Source organism: Giraffa tippelskirchi, chromosome 6 (assembly GCF_054371585.1).
Source record: "Giraffa tippelskirchi isolate mGirTip1 chromosome 6, T2T-mGirTip1v1.2.pri, whole genome shotgun sequence".
NCBI classification, from domain to species: domain Eukaryota; kingdom Metazoa; phylum Chordata; class Mammalia; order Artiodactyla; family Giraffidae; genus Giraffa; species Giraffa tippelskirchi.
Window position 1 is genome coordinate 83,807,938 of NC_137280.1, and position 27,094 is coordinate 83,835,031.

Sequence of the window (27,094 nt, forward strand, 5' to 3'; positions counted from 1 at the left end):
TGCAACATGTGGTCTCTTGTGCCTGACTTCTTTCACTCAGCACGATGTTTTCAAGATTCATTCACATTGCAGCAAATGCCACTTCTTTCCTTTTTAGGGATGAATAATATTCCATTGCATGGATAGTGTTTTGTTTATTCATTTATACATTAATGGATATTTGAATTTTTCTACTTTTTGCTTCTTGTGAAGAGTGCTGCTGTGAACATTCATGTATTACCTGTATTACAAGTTTTTGTGTGGACGTGAATATGCTTTCAGTTCTCTTGGGTATATACCTAGGAGTGGAATTCCTGGGTCCTATAGTCACTTGTGCTTCCAAGGTGGTGCTAGTGGTAAAGAACCTGCCTGCCAATGCAGGAGATGTAAGAGATGCAAGTCTGATCCCTGGGTCAGGAAGATCCCCTGGAGGAGGGCATGGCAACCCACTCCAGTATTCTTGCCTGGAGAATCCCATGGACAGAGGAGCCTGGTAGGTCCATAGAGTCACAAAGAGTCAGGCACAACTAAAGGGACTTAGCACCCATGCGTGGTAACCCTGCTTTTAAATATTTAAAGAAACTACCAAACTGTTCTCCAAAGCAGTCACTGTTAGGGGTTGATTTGTGTTCTCCCCAAATTCATAAATTGAAATCCTCATCCCCCAGTACCTCTGAATGTATTTGGAGGCAAGGCTTTTGAAGAAGTAATTAAAGTAAAATGAGGTCATATGGGTGGATCCTAATCCAATATGGCTGATATTTTTATAAGAAGAGGAGGTTAGGGGCTTCCCTGGGGGCTCAGACAATCAAGAAGAGATGAGTATACAAATATGTATGTGAAGACAGGAGGAAAAGATGCCATTTTCAAGCTGTGGAGAGAGACCCTGGAAGAAATCAAACCTGCCAACACCTTGATCTTAGACTTCTAGCCTCTAGAACTATAAGGAAGAAAATTTCTGTTGTTGAAATCACTCAGACTGTGATACTTTGTTATGGCAGTTCTACCAAACTCATACAGACACCTGGTTACATTTTATTTCAGATAAACAATGAATACTTTTTCAGTATATATTCTCCACAATAATTGGGATGTAAGTATGCAAAAAGCTCTCTATTATTTATCTGATTCCCTGATAACTCAGTTGATAAAAAGTCTGCCTGCAATGCAGGAGACCCCAGTTTGATTCCTGGGTCAGGAAGATCTGCTAGAGAAGAGATAGGTTACCCACTTCAGTATTCTTGGGCTTCCCTTGTGGCTCAGTTGGTAAAGAATCCACCTGCAATGTGGGAGACCTGGGTTCGATCCCTGGGTTGGGAAGATCCCCTGGAGAAGAGAAAGGCTACCCACTCCAGTATTCTGGCCTAGAGAATTACATGGACTGTATAGTCCATGGGGTCCCAAAGAGTTGGACGTGACTTTCACTCTTCACTTTCATTTATCTGAGATTCCAATTTAACTGGGGGTCACGTATTTTATCTGACAACTCTGCACTAAATGGGCTTCAGTTGGAGCTTGCATACACCCAGGTGATCATAAACTCATGCCCTAAAATAGCCAACTTTCTGTCTCTGGCTAGTTCCGCCTTAAAGTTCTACTATAGTCCAGGCTGGGGTGGACATGTGACCTAGAGTCTTGCATCCAGCCACTATGATTGGTTCAAGATGGAGATGTGACTCAAACTCAGCCAATCAGTAGCTTCCCTAGGACTTTGGCTGGAATCTGGAGGAGGAGAGGTTCCCTGTATGAAAGGTTGCTGCGAGCTGTGTGTTACAGAGGAGACCTCCAGAGGAGAGGATTTTGATCCAGGGTCAGAGATGAGGCTTGACTATTTGAAGCTTTTTGTGTAGCCAAGTTTTATTAAAGTATAATATAGATAGGGAAAACTTCTGACATAGACATCAGAAGTGGACAGAAAGAGTGCCCCCTTGATAGTTTTTAGCAAGGTGTTTTATGTCTGTTAGAAAACTCTTAATCAGATAAGAGACACCTCAAGGCTGAGGGAGTTTTACCAGGCCCCTCTCCCACAATAGATAGGGTGGCACAAGGTGTGTCATCCCCCAGCCATAAAACAATTGACAGGAATACTGGCTTGTTCAGCCATTATCAGCCCAAGATTTGAGAAGAGTAAAAAAAGTTAGTCTTAGGTGGATAAAGAAAGGCAGATTCCAAAACAAATACATAGTTTCACTACCATAGCTTAGGAAAAACATTTCTGTAAGAAAAACTCATTGGTTAGGTCAAGGCAGAACCAGGTGTCTTCAACACATAATTAAAAGAAGCCTCTTTTAATTTTGTGTAGAGAAGGAAAAAAACGTCTGCCACGTGCAGTTTATTTCCTCCTGCAGCTTGGGGGCCTCTGGCCTTCCTACATGTTACTCATGTACCAGAGGTGGTTGGGTGGACAGATGAGGAGCTAGTAGAGGGGAAGCCACCAGAGAAGTCTCAATGTCCTTGATCCCTCTGAAGAACTCCTTCACAAAACTCCTTCCCGAAAGACCACTTCAGTGGGTGACAGGGAGCATTTGTTGACTGACAGACTGACGGACTGAATGAATGCAATTTTCCCACAGTGAACACCTATTCTTCAAAAGCCACTTCAAATTCTCTTTGGGAAACATCAGAGATCATTTATTGAATGGACATAAATGGTTTTTTTTTTTCTTGTAATCTTCTACACGTTCATCAAAACCCTCCTCAAATGTCTCCATGAGGGGGGCATCAGGGAGTGAATAATATATATGTATATGGGCATCCCTGGTGGTTCAGATAGTAAAGAGTCTGCCTGCAAAGCAGGAGACCTAGATTTGATCCCTGGGTCAGGAAGATCCCCTGGAGAAGAGAATGGTTACCCAGTCCAGTATTCTTGCCTGGAAAATCCCATGGACAGAGGAGCCTGGGGGGCTACAAAGAGTCAGACATGACTGAGCAACCAACACACATACTTTGTATGTATTCTTTTTTAAAAAAAAAATTCAATAAGGGACTTCCCTGGTGGTTCCAGTGGCCAAGACTCCATGCTCCCAATGCAGGGTGGCCGGATTTGATCCTTGGTCAGGGAGCTAGATCTTACGTGCAGCTAAGAGTTCACATGCTACAACTGAAAAAAGACCCCACATGCCAGGTGGCATTACTGGTGAAGAACCTGCCTGCCAATGAAGGAGACACAAGGGATGTGGGTTTGATCCCTGGGTGGGGAAGATGCCCTGGAGGAGGAAATGGCAACCCACTCCAGGATTCTTGCCTGGAGAATCCCATGGACAGAGGAGCCTGGTGGGCTACAGTCCATAGAGTCATAAAGAGTCGGACACAACTGAATCGACTTAGCATACACATACATGCCACTGCTAAGACCCATCACGTGCTGTGCTTAGTCACTCAGTCATGTCTGACTCTTTGCAACCCCAGGGATTGAAGCTTGCCAGGCTCCTCTGTCCATGGGATTCTCGAGGCAAGAATCCTGGAGTGGGTTGCCATTTCCTCCTCCAGGGAATCTTCCGGACCCAGGGGTCGAACCCAGGTCTTATGTCTCCTGCAACAGCAGGCAGGTTCTTCACCACTAGCGTCACCTGTGTCCGCTAAGTAGCTCTTTGTGACACCATAGACTGTAGTCTGCCAGGGGGAAGCCCACTAAGGCCCAGCACAGCCAATAAATGTTTTTTAAAAATTCAATAAATAGACCTACAGCATTATATCAGTATATAATATATATATAATATAATATATATTAGTTCAATATTTCTATACCTTACAAAATGGTCACCACTATGTATCCTTTAAAACATCCTCAAATAATCCTCTGGAAGCATAAGAAAGTCCTGGCTGAGTGAATGAAAAATGCTCTTATTGGTGAAAAAATGTTCTTATTAATAAATGTGTTTGTTAAATGAGCTAATGGATTGTTTCCTTGCCAACTCCTACTCATCCCTCAAGATCCTCCTTAGATACCCCCCAAGGGCATCAGATCTCTTGATCACATGGAGGGAAGCTCAGTTCTTCTCAGGCTAAAGGTCACTACCCACCCTCCCCACAGAAGACGGAAGCTGAGGGGGTGGGGAAGTTCTGTGGTTCCTCCTGTTACCATTTCCTGGGCAGGGGGGCCTATGACCCTATCCTTCCTGCCCCTCTTCAGTTTGTGGGGCATCTGAAAGTGGGACGGCCCTGGGGACGTATCTCAGTTGTGCTTCTGGGGCAGCTGGGAGGGCTTCCTGAAGTAGGTGGCAGGCAGGCCAAGAGAGGTGGATGTACAAAGATTTGACATGGGGAAGGTGGGCTGCGGTGAACCTCAGGGTGAGCCTCCAGATGTGACCTCAATAAGGGAAGAAACAACATCTCACGTGTGGCTGAATCCTGCTCATACTGCTGCCATAGTTCCTTGGGAAAAAGCCCAGCCCTTCAGCCCAGCAGTCAAGGCTCTGGTCCACTCTACCATCTTCATCTCTCACATGGAGCCCCAGACCTGCCCATTCATCTTGGTGTTCCCCAAAGCGTGTCCCCCAGACTTTTGCCTCTCCTTTGACCTCTGTTGGGAATGCCCTTTAACTCTACAAAGCCAGTTTAAGACTTCCTTCTCTGGGCAGCCCTCTCTGGTCCCCCTCAGAGCCCCCAACCTCTACCCCTCCCTGCAGCCAGCCCCTAATCCCCAAGGAGCTGGGAGCATCTGTGTCCAGCTCTGCTCCACCCCCTTGATGTTTTTTCAGTGGCTGCTCTAACTTTGGGGGGATGGGAAAGAGGTGTGATAAGAGCCGAGGTCACTGAGAGCCCCCAAAGAATGACAAATCGTACTGGCTGTCTGGTGGGCAGCAACCCTTGTTTATCCTTGTGCTCAGTCGCGCGTCATGTCTGACTCTTTGTGAACCTGTGGACTGCAGCCCATCAGGCTCCTCTGCCCGTGGGATTTTCCAGGCAAGAATACTGGAGTGGGTAGCCACTTCCTTCTCCAGGGTATCTTCCTGAACCAGGGATGGAACCCACGTCTCTTGTGTTTCCTGTATTGCAGGTGGATTCTTTACTGCTGAGCCCCTGGGGAAGCCCCATTTATTCTCACTCTAGCCCTTTTGCAGATGAGGAAGCTGAAGCTTGGGAGGCCTGAGTTTCCTAGGGATAGGAGGTAGCCCTAGGGCATGAGCCTTGCTCATGGAAGCTCAGCCTCACTGTGTGGGGGGCTCTACCTCAGGGTTTGCATCTATGTCTTTACCTCTAGCCAGGGCCCTGAGTAGACTGAGTGTCTCTGGACTCAGTTTTTCCATCTGTGAAATGGGGCACCTGGGGTAAGAGTTTCAGGATCATCGAGAGGGGGCCCATTGATTTACCCCATCTCCAATGGTCTCTTCCATCTTTACATTTCTCTCTCTTTGTGTCTCTCATTTCTCTCTCTGTCTCTGCCCCTCCCCCAGACTTCACAGCTACTCCGCCCCTGGCCTGGCCTGGGCCCTGCTGCCAGTGAAGGCTGTTCTGTACAGGATCACAGGGTCCCCGTCCCCACTGTGCCAGGCCTGGAACACTGCCTCTTTGTTTTAATGGCTCTGACTTCACGGCCTGCTGGGCGCCTGACCCTGGCCGGCTCAGCTGCCTCTCGGAACCGGCTCTCAGAAAAAGTGCTTCCTCCCACTCACCCCGGGCCTCAGTTTCCCCAGATGCTTTTCCCCAGGAGAGACCCTTATCCTGTTTTTTGTCCACCCGGGTTCTGAGAACAGCCTTTTTTTTAGGAGAAAATCACACAACATATAATGAACTGTGTTAATATATACGATTCAGTGGCATTTAGAACATTCACTGTATCGTACAATGATCACCTCTATTTAGTTCCAAAACATTTCCAGCATCCCCAAAGGCAGCCTCATCCCCATGAACAGTCATTCCTCATCCCCTCCCCCAGCCCCTGGCAATCACTATTCTGCCTTCCGTCTCTGTGGATTTACCTGTTCCGTACATTTCATATACATAGAATCGTACAACATGTGGGCTGCTGGGTCTGACTTTTTCCACTCAGTACGTTGCTTTAGGGGTGCTATCCACTTTTTGTAGCATGAATCAGCTCTTTTCCATGGACATTTTGGACCTTTGTTGACAGTGGGGAGAGAGGATCAGAAACTAAGACAACTCCCTCCCCCCCGACCCCCGTCCCCAACCTCCCCATCTCTGGCCAAGAAACAGACACAGAAAAAAGACTAAGTTGAATCTAAAGGAAACAAGGAAATTCTTCAGACACGGGACCCAGGGTGCCCTGAGGTTTGAGTTTGGGAAACGATGAGGTGGACATTTTGCGGGGGGGTCCAGCCTACAGAAAGCACTTCATAACAATTTGTCAAGAGAGCGAACTCTGACGTCCAAAGGCCTCTGGCCTCTCATTTAGCTCCTGGATCTCAGAAGTGGGCCAGAGAGAGCTAGAGACCTAGCCAAGTACACAGAGCCCCAGGCCACCCATGAGACTCTCACCCGATGTCCGGCTTCCGTCTAGAGCCAGCAGAGAAGACCCCAGACCCCAGGGCTCAGGGTCTAGGGCTCCGGTGGGTTTGTGGCCTAGATGAGGCTACCACCCTCAAGCTGATTTCCTGGGTTTCTCTTTCACTTTGACTTGCCCTGGGAGGGGCCATGTCTCATAACTTTTTTTTTTTTTAATCTCTTTAGTCTTTCTTTATTAGCTTCAGCTTGTTCCTGGGTGAGGAAGGACCTGGTGGCTGGGGCCTCACCGGCAGCACAGACGTTCATCTGGGGCTGCTGCCCTCTTCAAGGACCGGATGGGGCAATGGGTGTTCAGGCTGGTTGCCCTCCTTCTCCTCTTGCTCCACAGACAGGGCGGTGAGTCCCCTACCCTGACAATTCACCTCTTCTTATTGGGGGTGGTGGGGTTGTGTGTATGTGGAGGGCTGTGGACTGGGTTCCAGGGTTGGTTCTGTGTCTTTGTGCCTCAGTCTTTCCCTCTGTCAAATGGGACATTAGTAATTATGACTTCTAATGTCAGACTTGGGCATTTCCTCTCCGGTCTTGATTTTGTCTTCTGTACTTTGTGCTTAGTCACTCAGTTGCGTCCAATTCTTTGAGAACCTATGGACTGTAGCCCGCCATGCTCTTCTGGGGATTCTCCAGGCAAGGATATTGGAGTGGGTTGCCACGCCCGCCTCCAGGGGATCCTCCCGACCCAGAAATCGAACCAGATTCTCCTGAATTGCAGGCAGATTCTTTACCAGCTGAGCTACCAGAGTGGAGTGGGCTAAATCTCTGAATCTTTCCCACTTCCCAGAGTCTAGTGAGGAATAGCTAAGGAAGGGATGAAGAGCAAGTATGTATATAATAGATATGTATCTATTGTATGTAACATACATACTCTCTCTCCATCCTGTGGAATCCAACCAGAAAGGACTCAGCCCTTTCTAAGAGCCAAGTTTGGACTCTCATCCAAACTCTGCTGTTGTGTAAACTTAGATAACTTCCTTGTGCCTCAGTTTCCCTCTCTGTAAACTGGAGATCAGCAAGGTTTCGCGACTTTTGGAGGTCAGTTCAGTTCAGTTCAGTCGCTCAGTTGTGTCTGACTCTTTGAGACCCTGTGAATTGCAGCACGCCAGGCCTCCCTGTCCATCACCAACTCCTGGAGTTTACCCAAACCGATGTCCATCAAGTCAGTGATGCCATCCAACCATCTCATCCTCTGTCATCCCCTTCTCCTCCTGCCCCCAGTCCTTCCCAGCATTAGGGTCTTTTCCAATGAGTCAACTCTTCGCATGAGGTAGCCAAAGTATTGGAGTTTCAGCTTCAACATCAGTCCTTCCAATGAACACCCAGGATTGATCTCTTTTAGGATGGATTGATTGGATATCCTTGCAGTCCAAGGGACTCTCAAGAGTCTTCTCCAACACCACAGTTCAAAAGCATCAATTCTGCAGAGCTCAGCTTTCTTCACCGTCCAACTCTCACATCTATACATGACCACTGGAAAAACCATAGTCTTGACTAGACGGACTTTTGTTGGCAAAGTAATGTCTCTGCTTTTAAATATGCTATCTAGGTTGACCATAACCTTCCTTCCAAGGAGTAAGCATCTTTTAATTTCATGGCTGCAATCACCATCAGCAGTGATTTTGGAGCCCCCAAAAATAAAGTCTGACACCGTTTCCGCTGTTTCCCCATCTATTTCCCATGAAGTGATGGGACCAGATGCCATGATCCTAGTTTTCTGAACGTTGAGCTCTAAGGCAACTTTTTCACTCTCCTCTTTCACTTTCATCAAGAGGCTCTTTAGTTCTTCTTCACTTTCTGCCATAAGGGTGGTGTCATCTGCATATCTGAGGTTATTGATATTTCTCCTGGCAATCTTGATTCCAGCTTGTGTTTCTTCCAGCCCAGGGTTTCTCATGATGTACTCTGCATATAAGTTAAATAAGCAGGGTGACAATATACAGCCTTGATGTACTCCTTTTCCTATTTGGAACCAGTCTGTTGTTCCATGTCCAGTTCTAACTGTTGCTTCCTGACCTGCATACAGGTTTCTCAAGAGACAGGTCAGATGGTCTGGTATTCCCATCTCTTTCAGAATTTTCCACAGTTTATTGTGATCCACACAGTCAAAGGCTTTGGCATAGTCAATAAAGCAGAAATAGATGTTTTTCTGGAACTCTCTTGCTTTTTTGATGATCCAGCAGATATTGGCAATTTGATCTCTGGTTCCTCTGTCTTTTCTAAAACCAGCTTGAACATCTGGAAGTTCACGGTTCACGTATTGCTGAAGCCTGGCTTGGAGAATTTTGAGCATTACTTTACTAGCACGTGAGATGAGTGCAATTGTGCGGTAGTTTGAGCATTCTTTGGCATTGCCTTTCTTTGGGATTGGAACGAAAACTGACCTTTTCCAGTCCTGTGGCCACTGCTGAGTTTTCCAAATTTGCTGGCATATCGAGTGCAGCACTTTAACAGCATCATCTTTGAGTATTTGAAATAGCTCAACTGGAATTCCATCATCTCCACTAGCTTTGTTAGTAGTGATGCTTTCTAAGGCCCACTTGACTTCACATTCCAGGATGTCTGGCTCTAGGTGAGTGATCACACCACTGTGATTATCTGGGTTGTGAAGATCTTTTTTGTACAGCTCTTCTGTGTATTCTTGCCACCTCTTCTTAATATCTTCTGTTTCTGTTAGGTCCATACCATTTCTGTCCTTTATCGAGCCCATCTTTGCATGAAATGTTCCCTTGGTATCTCTAATTTTCTTGAAGAGATCTCTAGTCTTCCCCAATCTGTTGTTTTCCTCTATTTCTTTGCATTGATTGCTGAGGAAGGCTTTCTTATCTCTCCTTGCTATTCTTTGGAACTCTGCATTCATATGGGAATATCTTTCCCTTTCTCCTTTGCTTTTTGCCTCTCTTCTCTTCCCAGATATCTGTAAGGCCTGCTCAGACAGCCATTTTGCTTTTTTGCATATTTTGCATTTCTTTTCCATGGGGATGGTCTTGATCCCTGTCTCCTGTACAATGTCGCGAACCTCTGTCCATAGTTCATCAGGCACTCTGTCTATCAGATCTATTCCCTTAAATCTATTTGTCACTTCTACTGTATACTCATAAGGGATTTGATCTAGGTCATACCTGAATGGACTAGTGGTTTTCCCTACTTTCTTCAATTTAAGTCTGAATTTGGCAATAAGGAGTTCATGATCTGAGCCACAGTCTGCTCCTGGTCTTGTTTTTGCTGACTGTATAGAGCTTCTCCATCTTTGGCTGCAAAAATATAATCAATCTGATTTCAGTGTTGACCATCTGGTGATGTCCATGTGTAGAGTCTTCTCTTGTCAGGCAGGCCTAAAGACCAGCAAAAGGGAGGGGGCAGAGGACACTGAGTTGCTTTAGAGGAGAAGCCTGAGAGGCAGATGGGTGAATGGATAGATGAATGGATGGGCAGATGAGTGGATGGGTGAGTAAATGGATAGATGAGTGGATGGGTAGATGGATGAATGAATGTATAGGTGAGTGGATGGGTGGATGGATAAATGGATGGATAGATGAGTGGCTGGAAGGATGGATGGATGAATGGATGGAGAGCTGAGCTGATGTGTGGATGGATGAATGGATGGATAGGAGAGTGGACGGGTGGATGGATAGATGTGCGGGTAGATGGAAAGACGGATAGATGACTGGATGGATAGATAAGTGGATGGGAGGATGGACGGATGGATAGAAAGGTGGATGGATGGGTGGAGGGTGCATAGATGGGAAAGTGGACAGGTGTGTGGATGATCCCTGGGTGAGCTCCTCTTCCTCTGCAGTGAAAGGCTGAGACTGTCATTATCTCTTCATTGTCTTTGCAGCTGAAGCCTGCAATACCATCGGATGCTGTTTTCAGAACCCACCATACCCAGATGCAGACTCAGGTCAGGGACAGTTCCCCGTCGTGGGAGGGAGGGCTTGTGCTGGACTCTGACTGACCCATCCCTAGCAGCCCCTCCCTTAGCTCCTTCCTGCTCAGCCAAAGACTGGGTTCTTGGGAGCCCTGACCTGACATCCTGCCAGCCTGTCCACATCAAACTCAGTGAAGTCATCCACCTCTCTGAGCTTTGTCTGCTCCCTAACAGAGTGACAGGACAGTGTCTGTGTCTGTCCTGACTGGTCAGCATGTGGGGTTAAGCAGCTAGTAAACATTTTGCCTCCCCCGAGGCAAGCATTGCTGGAACACTCATGCTTATAACAAATTCACTAATCTGCCCCTGGGCAGGCGTTTCATCTATTCTTTTGTTCAAGAAATATTTACTGAACACTTAACTATGTGCAGACATGGTCCTGGATGTGAAGGAATCAGCTGCGAACCCAGCTGTCCTCCTGGGGTCACACCCTAGTGTAGGAGGTGGGTCACAGAGACACTAATGCACATCCTGTGTATAATGATGTGCTATGAAATAAACAGAGCAGAATGGGAGGTGGCGAGGGAAGGGGCTGCTTCAAATAACCTAGTGTTTGAAGCGGTGACTCTGAAGGAGAAACTGGAATGTGAAGATCTGGGGCAAGGGCATTTCAGGCAGAGGGCACAGCACGTGCAAAGGCCCTGAGGTAGGAGTGAGTCTGATATGTTTGAACACCAGGGAGGAGGCTGAATTGGCTGCAGCAGGAAGTGCAGGGGAGATGGCAGGAGACAGGTGGGAAGGGCAGTGGAAGGCGCTAGAAGCCACAGTGCGTTTAAGCTGAGATCATACTGGGTTACATCAGTGTCACAAAGATACCTCCCTGAGTTGTGTCAGTTTGGGGACACCCCCTCCCTGACACTGTAGCCTATTCCCAAACCTCCAGGCTCAGCTTCAGGCCCCCGAGACCTGAACTGCTACCGGGTATTCAGCAGTGCTGGTTATGAATGTTCCTGGGAGTACGAGGGCCCTGCAGCTGGAGTCAGCCACTTCCTCAGATGCTGGTGAGGATGCTACCTTCTGCTCTGCAACCCCCGCTCTGCTCTCAGAGTCTGTGCCCCTTCCTGGGCCTCTGTTGGGGGCTCTGGGTTGCGGGGGCTCAGCACAGGTGGGTAACCAGTTTGGGCGGCAATTAGGACCCCTCTGTCCTTCCCTCATCCTCGCCCTCTCACTTATTCATACTTCTATTCACTCATCCACCCATTCATTTCTTCCTTCTCTCCATGACAGGCCTTGTTAGGCGATTCTAGGGTCCTCCAAACCCTTAGTCCCAGGCTGATCCCCGAGAAGCCCCTCAGGCTGGGGAGGAGGAGTGAAAGGGGCAGGAAAGGAAAATGGGATGTGATGTACATCATCCACTGCGGCCGCTGAGACTCAGCACCAGTACCTTCCTTCCTGCAGCCTCAAGTCTGGCCGCTGTTGCTACTTTGCCACAGGCTCGGCCACCAAGCTGCAGTTCTCCGACCAGGATGGCATATCTGTGCTCCACGATGTCACTCTCTGGGTGGAATCCCGGGCCGCCAACCGGACAGAGAAGTCCCCCAACGTTACCCTGAACCTCTACAGTTCAGGTCAGCACCCCGTTCTCCTCCCCACTACCCTCTCCTCACCCAGAGAAGCTTCTGGTCCCCAAGCCAAGACCTGGGGGAGATTCTGGGTCCCTGGCAAGGGGTTGAATAGTGCCAGCTGTTTTCCCATCCAACACTGCCCTGTGACTTGGCAGAGTCTTTCATGGTCCCCTTACCAATCCCCTACTGCTGGACATTTAGGTAGCTTCTGGTTTCTCCTTGATACCATAATGCTCCCAAGATCCTGTTGGGTCTTTAAAATCTGTTTTTGTTAATCAACAACACACCCTTGATTTAGATGTATTGAGCTGCCACTGTGTGCCATGCTCAGTCATAAAGGACACGGACAAGGCCAAAGGAGGTCAGAGCCCAGGGCTGGGACGAGGGAGGGGTGAATGAGGCACCCTCCTTGGCCACAAAATTTAAGGGGGTGGTGGTGGCGAAAAACCTCAGTAGTCAAGATAAACAGTATCATGATGCAATGTTAGAAAAAATCAATATTGATGCATGCAAAAAAAAAAAAGCCATGACGAACAAAATATCAAGATTTTAAATGAAGAGAGGATCTGACCCTGTATTTGTACAACCCTGCCTCACTCTCTTCACCCTAATCCCAACCCTATCTCTGCTTCATGGAGCCCAGATTCAAGTAGGGTGATGGACAAGGCTTCATTGGAGCCCAGAATCAAGTAAGGTGATGGACAAGGCATGACCATTACACATGATGAGATACTGCTGGCAGGTCAGGAAGGCCCCTGGCTCAAGCTGAGTCTTTGAAGGATGAAAAAGGTCCAGCAGGAATAAAGATAGGGAAGTGTGGTCTAAGCAGCAAGTGCCAAGGCCCTGAGGTAGAATCAAACACCATATGACCAAAAGACAGGAAGGGTGACAGATGTCTCTCCTTAGGTCAGGCTCCCTGAAGTGAGCTTAAAAAGTTAGTAAGAGTTCCCCCAATAGTCCTCCAGAAACAGAACCAGTTAATTACACTCTCATCAGCAATTTACAGAAGTATGTCTCACCATAGCTTTGCCAGCAATGAGTATTAATATTTTAAAGATACTTTTACTAACAGGATCCTGTGTATAAATCTTGACTCTTTAACTCATAGGATCCCAGGCGTCGATGGGACCTGCTAGGCTGGGCCTTGGGGATTTCTCTGGACTAGGAGGATCATGTGTAGGTTTTCTGGGATTTTTAGGACCAACAACTCACACACATGCCTGCTTCCCTTCCCCAACCCCCACCTCTGCTTCCAGTTAAATACGACCCTCCCCCAGGAAACATCAAAGTGTCCAAGTCAGCAGGGAAGCTGCTTATGGAGTGGGAGACCCCAGCCCGCCAGGATGGTGCCGAGGTACAATTCCGGCACCGCACATCTGGCAGCCCGTGGAAGCTGGTGAGTTTATTCCCCAGATCAGCGGTTTGCACAGGGCACAGGGCACCTTCACATTTCCCCCACCAGCTTTGCAGTCTCTGTATCTATCACCCCTTCCACCTGGCCTCTACTCTTGCCCCATATTTAGCCTCTGGGATCTGTCTCTGACTTCAAGATCTGATTATGACTGCCCTTGCTCACACAAACCAGGGATTGAATCTGCATCCCCTGAGTTAGAAGGCGAATTCCTGAGCACTGGATCACCATGGAAGTCCCTCATTTGCTTTCCCAAGGATGTCCTCTTGCTGTTCCCAGATCCAATCCAGGGTTCTATGTGCATTTAGCAAAATAATTGTTGAAGATTTCAAAGCAGCTAACTAATATCTTCAACACCAAATGTAAAATAATGTGAAAATATGATCTCATTTTAGGGTGACTGTGGACGTCAGGATGATGCCGGCTTCGGTGAGAATAATAATGAACAATGACAGCAGCAGCAAGTTAGCATTAATTAGGCACCCACTGTGTGCGTGCTAAGTCACTTCAGTTGTGTCTGAGTCTTTGTGACCCTATGGACTGTAGCTCACCAGGCTCCTCTGTCCATGGGATTCTCCAGGCAAGAATACTAAGTGGACTGCCAAGCCCTCCTCCATGGGATCTTCCCAACACAGGGATCAAAACCGCTGCGATTCCTGCATTGCAGGCAGATTCTTTACTGCTGAGCCACTGGAGAAGCCCCCACTGTGTCATAGGCCCAGTGCTAAATTCTTTGTAGACTTGTTTGTGCCTCCTTGTAGTTCAATATTGGATGATTCCCATTTCACAGGTGAGGAAACACAGGCTTGGGCTTGAGAAGCCATTGGCCAAGGTCACATCCCAAGGAATGGTATTGCTGAGACTCGAACCCCAGACAGTGTAAGAAGTGGGTGATCCTTGAGGCCCCAGAGCACAGGACCTGGCCTATTCTGACTATCCTTGTCCCCAGGGTCTGGCACACAGTTAACTCTCAATAAATGCATGGACACAGTTGACACCCAAAAGTGCATGGACACAGTTGACACCCAAAAGTGCATGGACACAGTTGATGTTCAATAAGTGCACATACAATTGGCACTTAATATGTACATGATTGCTAAGTGACCATCCCAAGCTCTGGGTACTCCTAGCTGTGGGACAGCCCCTTGGCCTGAAGTTTGTTCTGCTTCTCCTCAGAGTCATGCCTCTGCCCCTTGGAGATGGACATGGCCCAGGAATTCCAGCTGCGGCGGCGTCTGGGGCCAGGGGTCCCTGGAGGTCCCTGGAGCAGTTGGAGCAGCCCTGTGTGCATCCCCCCTGGTGAGAAAACCCTGGGCCACAGGAAGGGAGACAGGCATCTGAAAGATGGTAGTGGAATTAGAAATAAGGTGATGAGTGTTAGCAATAAGGTGATGAGTGTTAGAAATAAGTTGGCAGGAGAAATTAGGGAAAACTGGTGCCAGGGGACAGGGCAGTGAGCAAGTTTCACTTTATAAAATGCAGCTAACCCGTAATCTAAAAAGAAAACATTTCTCAGTCCTTCTCTCCTTCCGGTTAGTTTGGTGGGTTTTGTTCTCTGAAAACTGAACAAAGAGTTGATGGGTGCAAGTAGCTGTGTTGTGAAGACGGGTTTTCCCAAACAACACAGGAGGCTGGAGCCTGGGCAATTCCAGAGTGAAGATGTAGTCCAAGGTGGGGGTGCAAGTGAGAGATGGGGTGACTGTCAATATTTGGCCCCCACCCTTTGAACTGGAGCTTCCTCCTTCCGGCCCAAGAGTGTATCTGCTGGGAAACAACTCTAGTAGTTGTTTCCAGATTTTTAAAAAAAATCTGTAGTATTAGAAAAAAAAGACATTATATAAAATTGACCATTTTAACCATTTTTAGCCAATTGCATCAGGTATATTCACCCTCATGAGGTGGCTCTCCATGTTTGCAGATTCTGAAAACTATGTAACCCACAGAATCCTGTGTTTCATGGGAGGGAAGGAAAAGGTCCCATGTCTCCACCCAGGGTCTGCAGGAGGTTGTGAGCAAGGGCACCACCCCCAGTGTCACCGTCTTGCTGTCTCATTGCAGAAACCCCTCCACAGGCTGAGGTGAGGGTCTCGGTAGAGCAGCTTCGCCCAGATGGGAGGAGGCAGGTGAACTTGCATGAGCAGGTAACATTGGGCTGTGGGTTAGCCTGGGAAAAGAGAGAAGGAATCAAGAGGCTAAAGTGGAAGTGTGTAAAACTCAGGGAGATGGACTGTGAAGGTGGTTGAGACCAGAAAGACTGTAGGTTGAAATCTGAAGGTAATAGGGAGCCATGGTAGGTGTGTGAGCTGAAGAATATGGCTGGACTCAGGTGTTCACAGGCTCCCTCTGGTGCCCATCTGGAGAATAGATTGTGGGGGGCTCGGGTGGAAGCTGGGAGGCCAGGAAGTAGCTGACTGTTGGTCTGGATGGGAGATAATTTCTTTGAAGTCCCCCAAACAACTCACTAAGTATAGTCAAATGTACCTATTTTACAGAGAAGGAAACTGAGGCACAGAGGAAAAGTCTCCTGCCTGAGTCAGGGGCAAAAACATATGTTTCAACCCCTGATTTCACCATGATTGATTCAGCCAGATCACCAATGATCTGTCACAGTAAAGTTATAGGGAAGCTCCTTCTCTTTCTAGGCTTCCTATAATTTGAATCCTTTTTCTTAGAAAAAATTTCCAGACTTGAGGTAACTGGGTTCAAAGATGGAAACTCCCCCCGCCCCCCGCCCCAGCTTTCAGTGGGTTTTGCCCAATTATTCCCCCCTCCCCCAGACCAACGATCTGTGAATGTGTCAGTTTCCCAACAGTCTTGCCGGCATTGAGGTTTACTAGTTTGTAAATTTTTGCTCATGTCATCACCTGGGCCTGTGGATGAGTCTGTGCTCATGGGCTGAATCCTTATGTCAACCCATGGGGACAAGGAGCATGTTCAGGTCCCCCCGAAACCATCTCTCACGTTCATGACAGCTGCCCCAACTGGAGCTTCCGGAAGGCTGCCTTGGGCCTGACTCTGGCGTGGAGATGACCTACCACGTCCACCTGCACATGCTGTCCTGCCCATGTAAGACCAAGGCCAAGAGGACTCTGCGCCTGAAGAAAAAGCTCATCCTCTCCGGTGCTGCTTATGATCTGGCCGTCGTTTCCCGGAATCGCTTTGGCCTCGGCCCCAATCAGACATGGCACATTCCTGCCTGCACCCACTCAGGTGCCTTTGGCTGGGTGGTGGGAGGGCCCCTTGGAGCTGATCACATACTCTGAACCTCAGCTAGACTAGGTGAGGCAAGTGAAGCACAAAAATTTAAGGGGGTGTCTAATTTAGGAGTGTATCAAAAGTTAGTAATCAAAAATGCATAGTGTTTTTAAAAAGGCATAGTGTTATAATGTAATAGTTCAAAAAATAATCTCGCAGGCAAACTACAGCTCAGGTCAAACATTTGTTTTTGTAAATAAAGTTTTATTGGGACCAAGGGCAGGATCAGGGTGTCAAGTGAGGCAGGGTTGTACAAGTACAGCATCGATCCTGTCTTCATTTAAAATTTAGGCAATTTGCCCACTTTATATACAGGCATACACATATTAAGGGCTTTCCAGGTGGTACTAGTGGTAAAGAACCTGCTTGCCAATGCAGGTTTGATCCCTGGGTCGGGAAGATCCCCTGGAGGAAGCATGGCAACCCATTCCAGTATTCTTGTCTGGAGAATCCCATGGACAGAGGAGCCTGGCGGGCTACAGTCCATAGGGTCACAGAGTCGGACACAACTGAAGCGACTTAGCATGTGCGCATGCACATACATATATCAAATGTATACATATATTTACATACAATGAAAAAATCAATGGTGATGATGTGGATAAAAAGGAATCCTTGTACACTGTCCATAGGAATGTAAGCTGGTGCAGCCACTAGGGAAAACAGTATGTACATTCCTCAAAAAATTAAGACTAGAACTACCATGAAAAGTGAAAGTGTTAGTTGCTCAGTCATGTCTGACTCTTTGCGACCCCGTGGACCTGCCAGGCTCCTCTGTCCATGGAATTCTCCAGACAAAAATACTGGAGAGGGTAGTTATTCCCTTCTCCAGGGGATGTTCCCAATCCAGGGATCAAACCCAGGTCTCCTACATTGCACGCAGATTCTTTGCCATCTGAGCTATATGATCCAGCAATTCCGCTTCTCTGTATTTATCCAGAGAAAAGAAAAACACATTTGGAAACAATATCTGCACCGCTATGTTCATTGCAGCATTATTCACAATAGCCAAGATATAGGAACATCCTAAATGATCATCAATGGGTCAAAAAGATGTGGTGCATGTATACAATGGAAAACTGCTCAGCCATAAAAAAGAATGAAATGTTGGCATTTGTGACAACACGCATGGACCTTGAGGATATTATCCTTAGTGAAATAAGTCAGATGGAGAAAGACAAATATGCTATAATTTCTCTCAGATGTGGAATATAAAAACCAACCAACAAACCAAACAAACCAACTGACTAACCAAATAAATAAATGGACGAACCAAAACAAACACCTAGGCAGAGAGAAAAGCGTAGTGGTTACCAGAGGGGAAGAGATGGGGGAGGGGAGGGGTAAAGAGGATCAACTCTATGGTGATAGATGGAAACTACATTTTCTATGGTGAGCACACAGTAGGGGATTCAGAAGTTGTACTCATTCATGTTGTACTCATGAAACATATACTATTATAAACCAACATTACACCAATAAAAAAATAAATCTAAAATTTAAAAAATCAAGATTTATGTGTATGTATATACACATATATGTTATTGAGGTAAGGTTCACATATCAAAATGAACCATTTTAACAAGCACGATTTGGTGCACTAATTATATTCACAATGTTATACACCATCACCTCATCTAGTTCCAGGACACTTCATCACCCCCAAAAGGAGACCCTGTCCCCATTAGCAGTGACTTCCCATCCCCTCCCCCAGCCTCTGATTATCACTAATCTTTCTGTCTCTGTGGATTTTCCTGGACTTTTTCATAGAAACTGATCATACGCTTTGTGATCTTTTGTGTCTGGTTTCTTTCACTCAGCCTGATGTCTCCAGGATTCAACCACATTGTGTCGCATGTCATACTTCATTCTTTTTTATGGCTGAGTAATATTTCACTGTGTGGATGGGCCACATTTCGTTTATCTTTTTTTCCACTGATGAACATTTAAGCTGTTTCCATTGTTTGGCAATCCTGAATAGTACTCAGTACATATTTTTCCATTCATTTCTATTTTTAAAAAATATTGCATTAAAAGAGTATTGATACTGATGACTGAATTCTTTGACACCTCCTTAAATTTCATGCCCGAGATAAGTGCCCTGCTTGCTTCACCTTAGTCCTGATCCTGCTGAGCACCCAGCAGGGTGGTTACGATGATGCCCATTTCAGAGATGGGACGACTGAGGCTCATACAGATGCAGCCACTTGCCAGGGTGGCACATCAGGGAGTCTATCAGTTCCTGGTCTGGTTTGGGCCATGGCCTTGCTATGTGACCCTGAGCTGGTGGCTCTCTGTCTTTGAGCCTCAGTTTTTATATCATTGATATGATTTGATATGATGTGGCATGATATTGATATGATTTATATCATTGATCGTGGTGACTGTAAAACAGCCCTGGCCTGGTGCCTACAGTCAGAACTCAATAAATGATAGCTGTCTAGAACTGGAAGCAGTACCCACCTCTCAGGTTGGTGCAGATACCCTTGTTGTAGGGAGTGGCAGAGATGAGCCCAAGAGGGCTGAGTGGGTGTCTCCTCTGAGCGCTGGTCTAACAAGGAGGCCCCTCACCCACCACAGCCACCCACTGCCGTGAGGCGAGGCAGCTGGTGGGCGGCCAGGCATCTGCTGGAGCGTCTGCTTACCAGCCTGGCAGGGTAGAAGTGGCAGCATAGGGAGCTCTGATGGTGGGCATCCTGGCAGAGAACCCGTGGTCAGACTGGGGGAGGACTCGATTCATTCAAAAAGCCGCTGCTGTCCCCTCGGTGCTCAGCCCCCAACTCAGCAGCCCCCGGCGTGGGGAGACAGAATGAGACACAAACACTCCTGGTCCCCAGGGGGGTTAGAGTTTGTCAGGAGGGTGGGATGGGGCTCTCAGAGCCTTGGGTGGGTGGTTGGGGGCGGGGCATAAGATCACTAGTCTGACGTGCCTCCCTTGTTTACTTCCAGAACCAGGGCTTCTGAATATCAGTGCAGGAGCCCACGGGACCACCATACATTGGCCAGCCCGGGCCCAGGGAATGAGGTACTGCATTGAGTGGCAGCTCCAGGGCAAGGAGGAGAACCTTGCCACCTGCATTGTCACAGCACCCCAGGACCCGGACGCTGCTGGAATGGGTACCGTAGTTTTGGTTACCCTGCATCCTCCATTAGAGCTCCCAGTCAACTCAAGCCTATAGGCATCCTCCATGTGGGATATCTGAGGCCCAGAGAGGTCTTGCTACTTGCTCAAGGTGACACAGAAGTGGGGACAGGCCAAGACCTGTCAGACCCTCCTACTGGCGCAAGTCTGGAGTTTCCTGCTGCAATCCTGGTTTGCCAGGGCTCAGCCCTGGGCAGGTTGCACCCTGGCAGGAAATGAGTCTCACATCCCAGGGTGTTTGTTAAACACTCACTGGTGCCAGGAAAGGTGGCAACTAGCAAGATGCTAGTGGCAAATTAATGAGGCCTCTGGAGGGAAAGAGGGGGTGCTGAATGGCCCAGGCAGCCTCTTGCTCTCTGCCCTGTCTTGGCCGTGTCCCCCCAAATCCTCAATCTTAGCCTGGCCCTCCAAGGGCTTCCAGCCAGGGGAGACAGGCTGGACACAGACACCCCTGGCACCATGGAGTAAGAGCTGTGCTGGAGAAGGTGGGGATGCTTTGGGAGAGGGCAAAAGGAAGGAATCCTGGAGGAATCCTGGAGGAGGAGATATTGGTGCAAGGGTTTTGAGGCATGGGTAGGAAAGCTCTAAAAGTTCCTGGCAGATGGCACAGGTGCAAAGGTGGGGACACAATCTATTTACTGGCCTGGCCCTTGCTAATCCTTCCAGCAACTCACAGCTGGAGCCAAGAATCTGGGGCATTGGATCAGAAAGCATGTTACCGCGTCAACATCTTTGCCTCTGCACACCCGGAGAAGCCAACCTCATGGTCTACAGTCTTGTCCACCTACCATTTTGGAGGCAATGGTGAGTGGCGCAAACCTGCAGGGTGCTCTCCTCTGGGGACTCAGCAGTGGTCCTTGGGTATAAGGAATGCAGAATACCATTTAGAGGCACCTACTGCCTATCAGGTGCTGGCCAAAAGCCAGACACTTGGAAGTCAGCTCAGTCAGGACATCCCTGGTGGTTCAGTGGTTAAGATTCTGCTTCTACTGCAGGGGGTGGAGGTTCAATCCCTGGTCAGGGAACTAAGATCCCATATGCCTCATGGAGAGGCAAAAAAAAAGAAAAGTCAACTCAGTCGACTTCTAAGACATCCCAAGAAGCACTGCCCCATTTTATAGGTAAAAAAACTGAGGCTCAGAGAGGAGAAGTGATGGTACCAGAGTAGTGCAGCCAGGATTTGAACCCAGGCCCACTTGACTTGGTGGTCATGGTTCCCTGGGTCTCTGGATGGTACCAGGCTGGGCAGGCAGAATGTGCTGAGCCAGCACCCTTGGAAATGACCGTGGCAATGGTGTGATTGCAGCCTCAGAGGCCGGAAGCCCACAGCACGTGTCGGTGAAGAAACTCAGCCAGGATTCAGTGTCTGTGGACTGGACACCATCTCTGCTGAGCACCTGCCCTGGCGTCCTGAAGGAGTACATTGTGTATTGCCAGGATGAGGATAGCAACCAAGTATCTGGTATGTGAGGCAGCACAGGCCTGGCTGGGGGAGGAAGGGGTCTGGGCTTGAGTCTGCCTTGCTGTGTGACCCTGGGCACCTCACTGTCCCTCTCTGGGCCTTGGTTTCCCCACCCATAAAATGATTGACTTGGACTCATTGTTTAATTGGCCCTGATGGCAACTCCCATGGAGCAGGAATGACTGTCCCCATTCCACAGATGGGGAAACTGAGGCTTGCAGAGGGATTCACCTGCCCAAAGGTTAAGCAAGCCTGGATTTGAACTCAGGTGCCCCTCCTTGCCCCATAAGAGGGAAAGAAATGAGGATGTACAGGGCAGGTCTCACCAAGGCTGGATCTTCCTGTCATTTCCTGCACTGGGAGCTTCATTCTCCCACTGGTTAACACAGTCTTGCAGATACAGCCTCATCCATCCATCTCCTGCAGCAACAGGCCAGGCTGGCAAGACCATGGGTTTACCTCCTGCCTTCTCTGCACAAGCCCAGCACAGGGAAAGGCATGATGCCAGGGGTAGGGGAGGAGGAATGGGGGAGTGGGGGGTGGGGGCTCTCCAGATCCAGACATAGACTTCCTGCCATCAGTTTGGTCACCCTGTGATGTTTAGAGGGAGTGTGTGCATTCGTGCATGCACTGTCAGTTGCTCAGTCATGTCCGACTCTTTGCGACCCCATGGACTGTAGCCTGCCAGGCTCCTCTGTCCATGGAATTCTCCAGGCAAGAATACTGGAGTGGGTTGCCATTCCTACTCCAGGGGATCTTCCCCACCCAAGGATGGAACCCGCATCTCTTGCATCTCCAACAGGTAGATTCTTTACCCACCTGGGAAGCCCCTTAGAGGGGATAAATGAAGCCTAATGGGAGTTGGTGATGTATTGCAGCACAGCCAAAAACAGCCCCGCTTACTGAAAACCAATTTGCCAAAAGCCAAATTGCTGAAGATTCATGCACCAATTGCCCGTTTGGCCAAATGTACTGACTTTCCTGAAATTTCTTTTGAAGAATATTCCTCTTGGATATTTACAAAGAATATGGATTTGGGGTTCTAGGAAATTTTTTCTTCTGGAAAACCACCACCAACTGTATTCTCATTTTAAAGATTTTTATAAGGTGCTTTATTTTTTAAGTCAGCCCATTCCACAAACACTTGTTGAGGTCCTACTGTGTGTTGAGGTGCTGGGGACACTGGTGGGGTGAACAACTTAGACAAAGGTAACCCGGACCGTGACCTGAAAGATGGGAAAGAAGTGAGGGAGGAAACCATGTAGTCATCTGGGGAAAGGGTAAATCAGGCCAGGGAGTCAGCCAGTGCAAAGGCCCTGACGTTGAGGATGGAACCTGATGCCTTTAGGGAGCTCTGAGGAGAAGGCAGATGTGGCTGGCAGAGAGTGGGCTAGGAGTGAGGGAAGGGCGTATTGGTCAGAATTTGAGAAAAGCAGCATTGTTTGCTGAATATTTTGATGAAGAATAGTTTTCCAAATAAACTTGAGGTGAATGGGTTCATTTAGGGAAGAGTTTTCCACAAAATGTCTGTGAGCCCCCAGCCGCATCCTCACCTCCCAGGGTGGAGCCCGGAATAAAGGGGGTCTGAGGACTCACGGCTGCCTCCTGTTCACAGAGCTGCACGTGAAGCCCACAGAGACCCAGGTCACCCTCCAGGACCTGAGGGCTGGCACAGCTTACAAGGTGTTGGTTCGTGCAGACACAACCAAGTGGCGGGGTGCCTGGAGCCAGCCCCTGCGTTTCACCATCGGTAAGTGAGGGGGTGAGTGATAGTCGCTCAGTCGTGTCCAACTCTTTGTGATCCCATGGACTGTAGCCCACCAGGCTTCTCTGACCATGGGATTCTCCAGGCAAGAATACTGGAGTGGGTTGCCATTTCCTTCTCCAGGGGGCCTTCCCAACCCAGGGATGGGACATAGGTCTCCTGCATTGCAGACAGATTCTTTACCATCTGCACCACCAAGGAAGCCTGAGTGGAGGAGGGTAGGGGGTAGACCCTGTATTTACCCAGCATGCATTGCCCCATATCCCACATCAACAAGCATTTCTGCCCTGACTCTCCAAATTTCCACTGCTCCCCATGAATCTCTCTCAGGAACAAGTCACAGGCTGACCTGCTCCCACCTTCTTCACCAGCTTCCCCTGCTGTGTCTTCCTCTCATAAACCTTTTCTCACACTCCCATGTTCTTGCCCTTGCAGGCCTCTGCCTAGAATGTTTGATCTCCTTGTCAAACTCCTATTCACCCTTCATAACTCAGCTCAAAAGCTCTCTCCTTCAGGAAACCTTCCAGGCTTCCTTCTGGGGCATCCCCCTCCCCTCCAGCTGTGATTGCCCTGCCTACCTGGCCTGACACCTTGGGAGCAGATGGGGGTGTCTTTCTGGGCTCTGCCTCCCCCAACCTTGGAGCTACTGGGGAAAGGAAGGGAGCAGGGGTGGGTGTTTATTGAGGGAATTAATGAATATGAATGAACATCTCTCATCACAAACATAAGGAAGTCGGTGGGCTCTTTTGTCTTGGGGCATGTGGAAGTGGGGGATTTGGGGACCGAATGACCCCTGTTCTTGCCATAGTCCCTACCTGTTGTCCTTACAGTGAAATCTGGTTGTAAAAGAAGCAGTTAGTCAGACTAGGTGTGTGGTGGGCAGGTCTGGGTCCAGGGGAGCAACCACACAAGCCCCACCTACAGTGTCCTGAGCACTTAATAATGTGTGCCAGGGCTTTATCCTATAGTCACAGGGCAGGCCGAGTCCCACTTCCCAGAGGAGGAAACTGAGGCTCAGAGGGGCACACGTTGTGCCAGGGTCAGCAGTGAGTTGATGGGGGGCCCGCCCCTCCCAGTTCCCTCCTCAGTGAGAGGCAGAAGGTGTGTCTCCCTCAGCCCAGGCTCTTCTGCTCCTAGAAGTCCAGGTTTCTGAGTTGTCCGACTTGTCCATCTTCCTCGCATCTTTGGGGAGTTTCGTGAGCATCCTTCTCCTGGGAATCTTTGGGTACCTCGGCTTGAACAGGTAACTTGCACCCCCTCCCCTGAGTTGATCTGTAATAGTGATAGTATGAATAATAGTAATCATTAACCCCAAATAGGTTTTTTACGTCCACTTTCAAGATGAGGAAACTGAGGCCCAGATAGTCAGGCCCAGGGCATCCAACAGTGCTGGAATTTCAACCTGGGTCTGTCAGTTTCCCTCTCCTCTGACCCCTCAGCTGCATCTTCACTCCCCTTATTGTAACCTAATGGAGATGAAAAAAAATAAGTCAGAACAATTAAAAAGTAAGAACAAACAGAAGCACTGACCAGTTCCCCTCTCTCCCCAGGGCTGTAAGGCATCTGTGCCCACCTCTGCCCACACCTGGTGCCAGCACTGCCATCAAATTCTCTGGCAGCCAGGGGAAGCAGGTAAGGGCTCCTCTTTCTAATTCCAGGTCTTGTTTATTGGGTCCACATGTGGATTAGGACTCTGAAGAGTAATGGCCATGCATTAACTCATTTTATTCTTTCCAAACCACTGGTGCAAAGACTCAAAAAAAAAAAAAAACCTACCCTATTTTATAGACAAACAAATAGAAACCCAAAGTGACCCTCATGTGGATCATTTCCTAGTAGCAGAAACAGAACTCAAGTGACTTCACAACATAACCTGATGGGAAAAAAATTCTAAGGTTTGGGCTTCAGGCATGGCTGGATCCAGGAACTAGGACTCCATCTCTTTGGGGTGCTAGCTTCCCTGCAGGCTTCTTTTCCAGGCAGGTTCAGCCTTCCTCTTGTGGAAACAGGGTATCCCTTTTTCCCATTAACTGCAGCAAAATTCTGGGCCATGACTGGACCACCTTGGGTCACATGCTTATCCGTGATCCTATCACTGGAACCAGGGGGCTGGAATGCCCTGATTGACTGGGCCAGGATCACATGCTGATGGCAAGAACCAGCCTGGGGCTGCTGCCCTGCCCAACCATATCACTCATCAGAGGAAGAGAGACAGTTTTCCAAGGAGAAATGAGGAGCCCTCCCTATTGATCCTTGAATTGGCCTCAGGATTTTAGAGAATTTAGCCAGAAGGGACCTACCTGGTCTCCTCCATCCTTGCGTGGATGAGAAATGAGGCCCCACCCACAGCCTTGACCCTGCCCTCTCTCTACAGGTTTGGCAGTGGACCAGCCCAGCAGACTTCCCAGAGGAGGTGTCTCCACAAGAGGCCCTGGTGGTGAATATATCCTGGGAAAAAGGCGAGAGAGCAGACATGGGCACACTTGGGCCTCTCAAGGAGAAGATGGAGCTGCCTCTGCATGTCCCTAAGCCAGCCCTGGACACAGAGCTGCCCTTGAAGGACAGGAAACAGATGCCAGGATGCCCTGAGACTGGGGCTTTGGGGCCTGGCTGGCAGGACAGTATGGAGGACAGGTTTGCCCAGGCGGCTAGATTTCCATTGCTTCTCCTGGGGGACCTAAGGCAGACCCCCAGGTTCGGTTCCCAGGGAGAAACAGGAACATCTACCTCCTCTTACAGAGAAGATTGATGATTGCCACCACGACGGCTGGTTATTAAGTGTTTACTGCATACTCAATCTGTTCTTTCCAGACACTCATGTGATGCCCTGAATCCCCGTGGCCACCTTGAGTGACATGGCTGTCCTATTGACCTATTTTAGTGAGCCTCAGTGAGGTTCAGAGAGGGCTAATAGCTGGCCTGGGGCCACATAGCACACGCAAGACTCTAATCCAGGCCAAGTGGCTCAGACTCCATCCTCACTCCCCAGGCTTTGGAGCCACTGCCCTCCATAGACACTGACTGCCCAGCACCAGCTGCCACAATCCTATGGTGGGAACTTAAAAACCACCTTGAAACAGAAGTTGCTACCCAGGGCCAGGACCTGGCATCCATGGAGTAGGGTGCTGTGGTTGGCCTGTTGAGGGGTTGTGTGGGATAGACTGAAGAGGGGCCCAAAGAGGCTCAGGCTGATTCCAGATCCTGGGCTGGGCGTCCTGTCTGAATGGGGAATCTGGGTGCAGAATTCTCTGTTGCACTGCAGCGTCTTCAGGCTTGGACGATCCAGATGTGGGGAAAAGAAGGCTAAACATTCTGAAGGAGGTGATGGCCCCTCCCTGGCCGCAGATGCCTCGCCAGTAAAGTGGGGGTGAAAATATAAAATAAAAAAATAATAAAATGGGGAGGTCACTGCTGCTGTCACTATATCTCATTACAAGACTGCTGAGCAGTTCCAGAGGTACCTGGAAAAGTTGGGGGTGCTGGACATATACGAAGAACCAGAGAAACCTGATAGTGCTTTGGATGTTTTTTTAAAGCATCACTCGGGAGCTGCTACCCCAGAAAATCCAGGAATAGAGCTGCTTTGCCTAGAACTGGAAAAATTGAAAGAGAAATATGAAGTCATTGTAGGAGAAAATGAAAACCTGAAAACAAAGGAGGAAATTCAGTAAACTTAGGGTGGAGAGGAAGAAAATACCTTGCTATAAGCCACAACATCTTTAGGAAGATATAGATTATTGCATTAGCAAAGAGTGCAATGCAGTCATGAATGGGAATTAAGTTTTAGTTTTCCAGTCATTTTAAAGGTTTAGATAAAAAGAGCTTTCACTAGGTTTGATTGTGTTAAATATTAAAAATCATTGAGTGGTTTTAAAAAGATAGGATTTAAAAAAACAAAACAAAAAGATAGGATTTAAACTTACTGAATCAGTAATTAAGTTTAATAGTTAACTGCTTTTGTTACTATTCAGTTTTCTTACCCCATTTAGAATAAAATTCACCTAAACTCCAAAAATTAAAAAATAAATAAAACAAGGGTGATGATCATCCATCCTAAAGGAGATCAATCCTGGGTGTTCATTGGAAGGACTGATGTTGAAGCTGAAATTCCAATACTTTGGCCACCTC

General features: G+C 48.3%; 1 protein-coding gene across 10 annotated transcripts; it reads left to right on the top strand.

Annotated features, from left to right (window-relative positions):
• Positions 1–6,632: 6,632 nt before the first annotated feature.
• IL12RB1 (interleukin 12 receptor subunit beta 1) lies at positions 6,633–26,374 on the top strand. Of its 10 annotated transcripts, none has more exons than XM_081496418.1 (16): positions 6,633–6,780; positions 10,277–10,339; positions 11,250–11,471; positions 11,765–11,934; positions 13,188–13,327; positions 13,738–13,771; positions 14,519–14,641; positions 15,401–15,483; positions 16,315–16,552; positions 19,547–19,714; positions 20,406–20,543; positions 21,046–21,201; positions 22,817–22,951; positions 24,083–24,209; positions 24,517–24,598; positions 25,341–26,374. In XM_081496418.1, the coding sequence occupies exons 3-16, from the start codon at positions 11,311–11,313 to the stop codon at positions 25,713–25,715; spliced, it is 2,130 nt and encodes a 709-aa protein (XP_081352544.1). In that variant the 5' UTR covers positions 6,633–6,780; positions 10,277–10,339; positions 11,250–11,310; the 3' UTR covers positions 25,716–26,374. The 10 variants fall into 10 exon arrangements, with proteins under 10 accessions (XP_081352544.1, XP_081352546.1, XP_081352545.1 ...); XM_081496420.1 differs by having other exon boundaries at positions 24,104–24,209; XM_081496419.1 differs by having other exon boundaries at positions 13,209–13,327.
• Positions 26,375–27,094: the final 720 nt, after the last annotated feature.

Coding starts and splice junctions, on each gene's coding strand:
- IL12RB1 (XM_081496414.1), top strand. CDS start 6,720: ATGGGGCAATGGGTGTTCAGGCTGGTTGCCCTCCTTCTCCTCTTGCTC. Junction 13,772..14,518: donor TCAGGATGATGCCGGCTTCG/GTGAGAATAATA, acceptor GCTTCTCCTCAG/AGTCATGCCTCTGCCCCTTG. Junction 21,202..22,816: donor GGATAGCAACCAAGTATCTG/GTATGTGAGGCA, acceptor TCCTGTTCACAG/AGCTGCACGTGAAGCCCACA.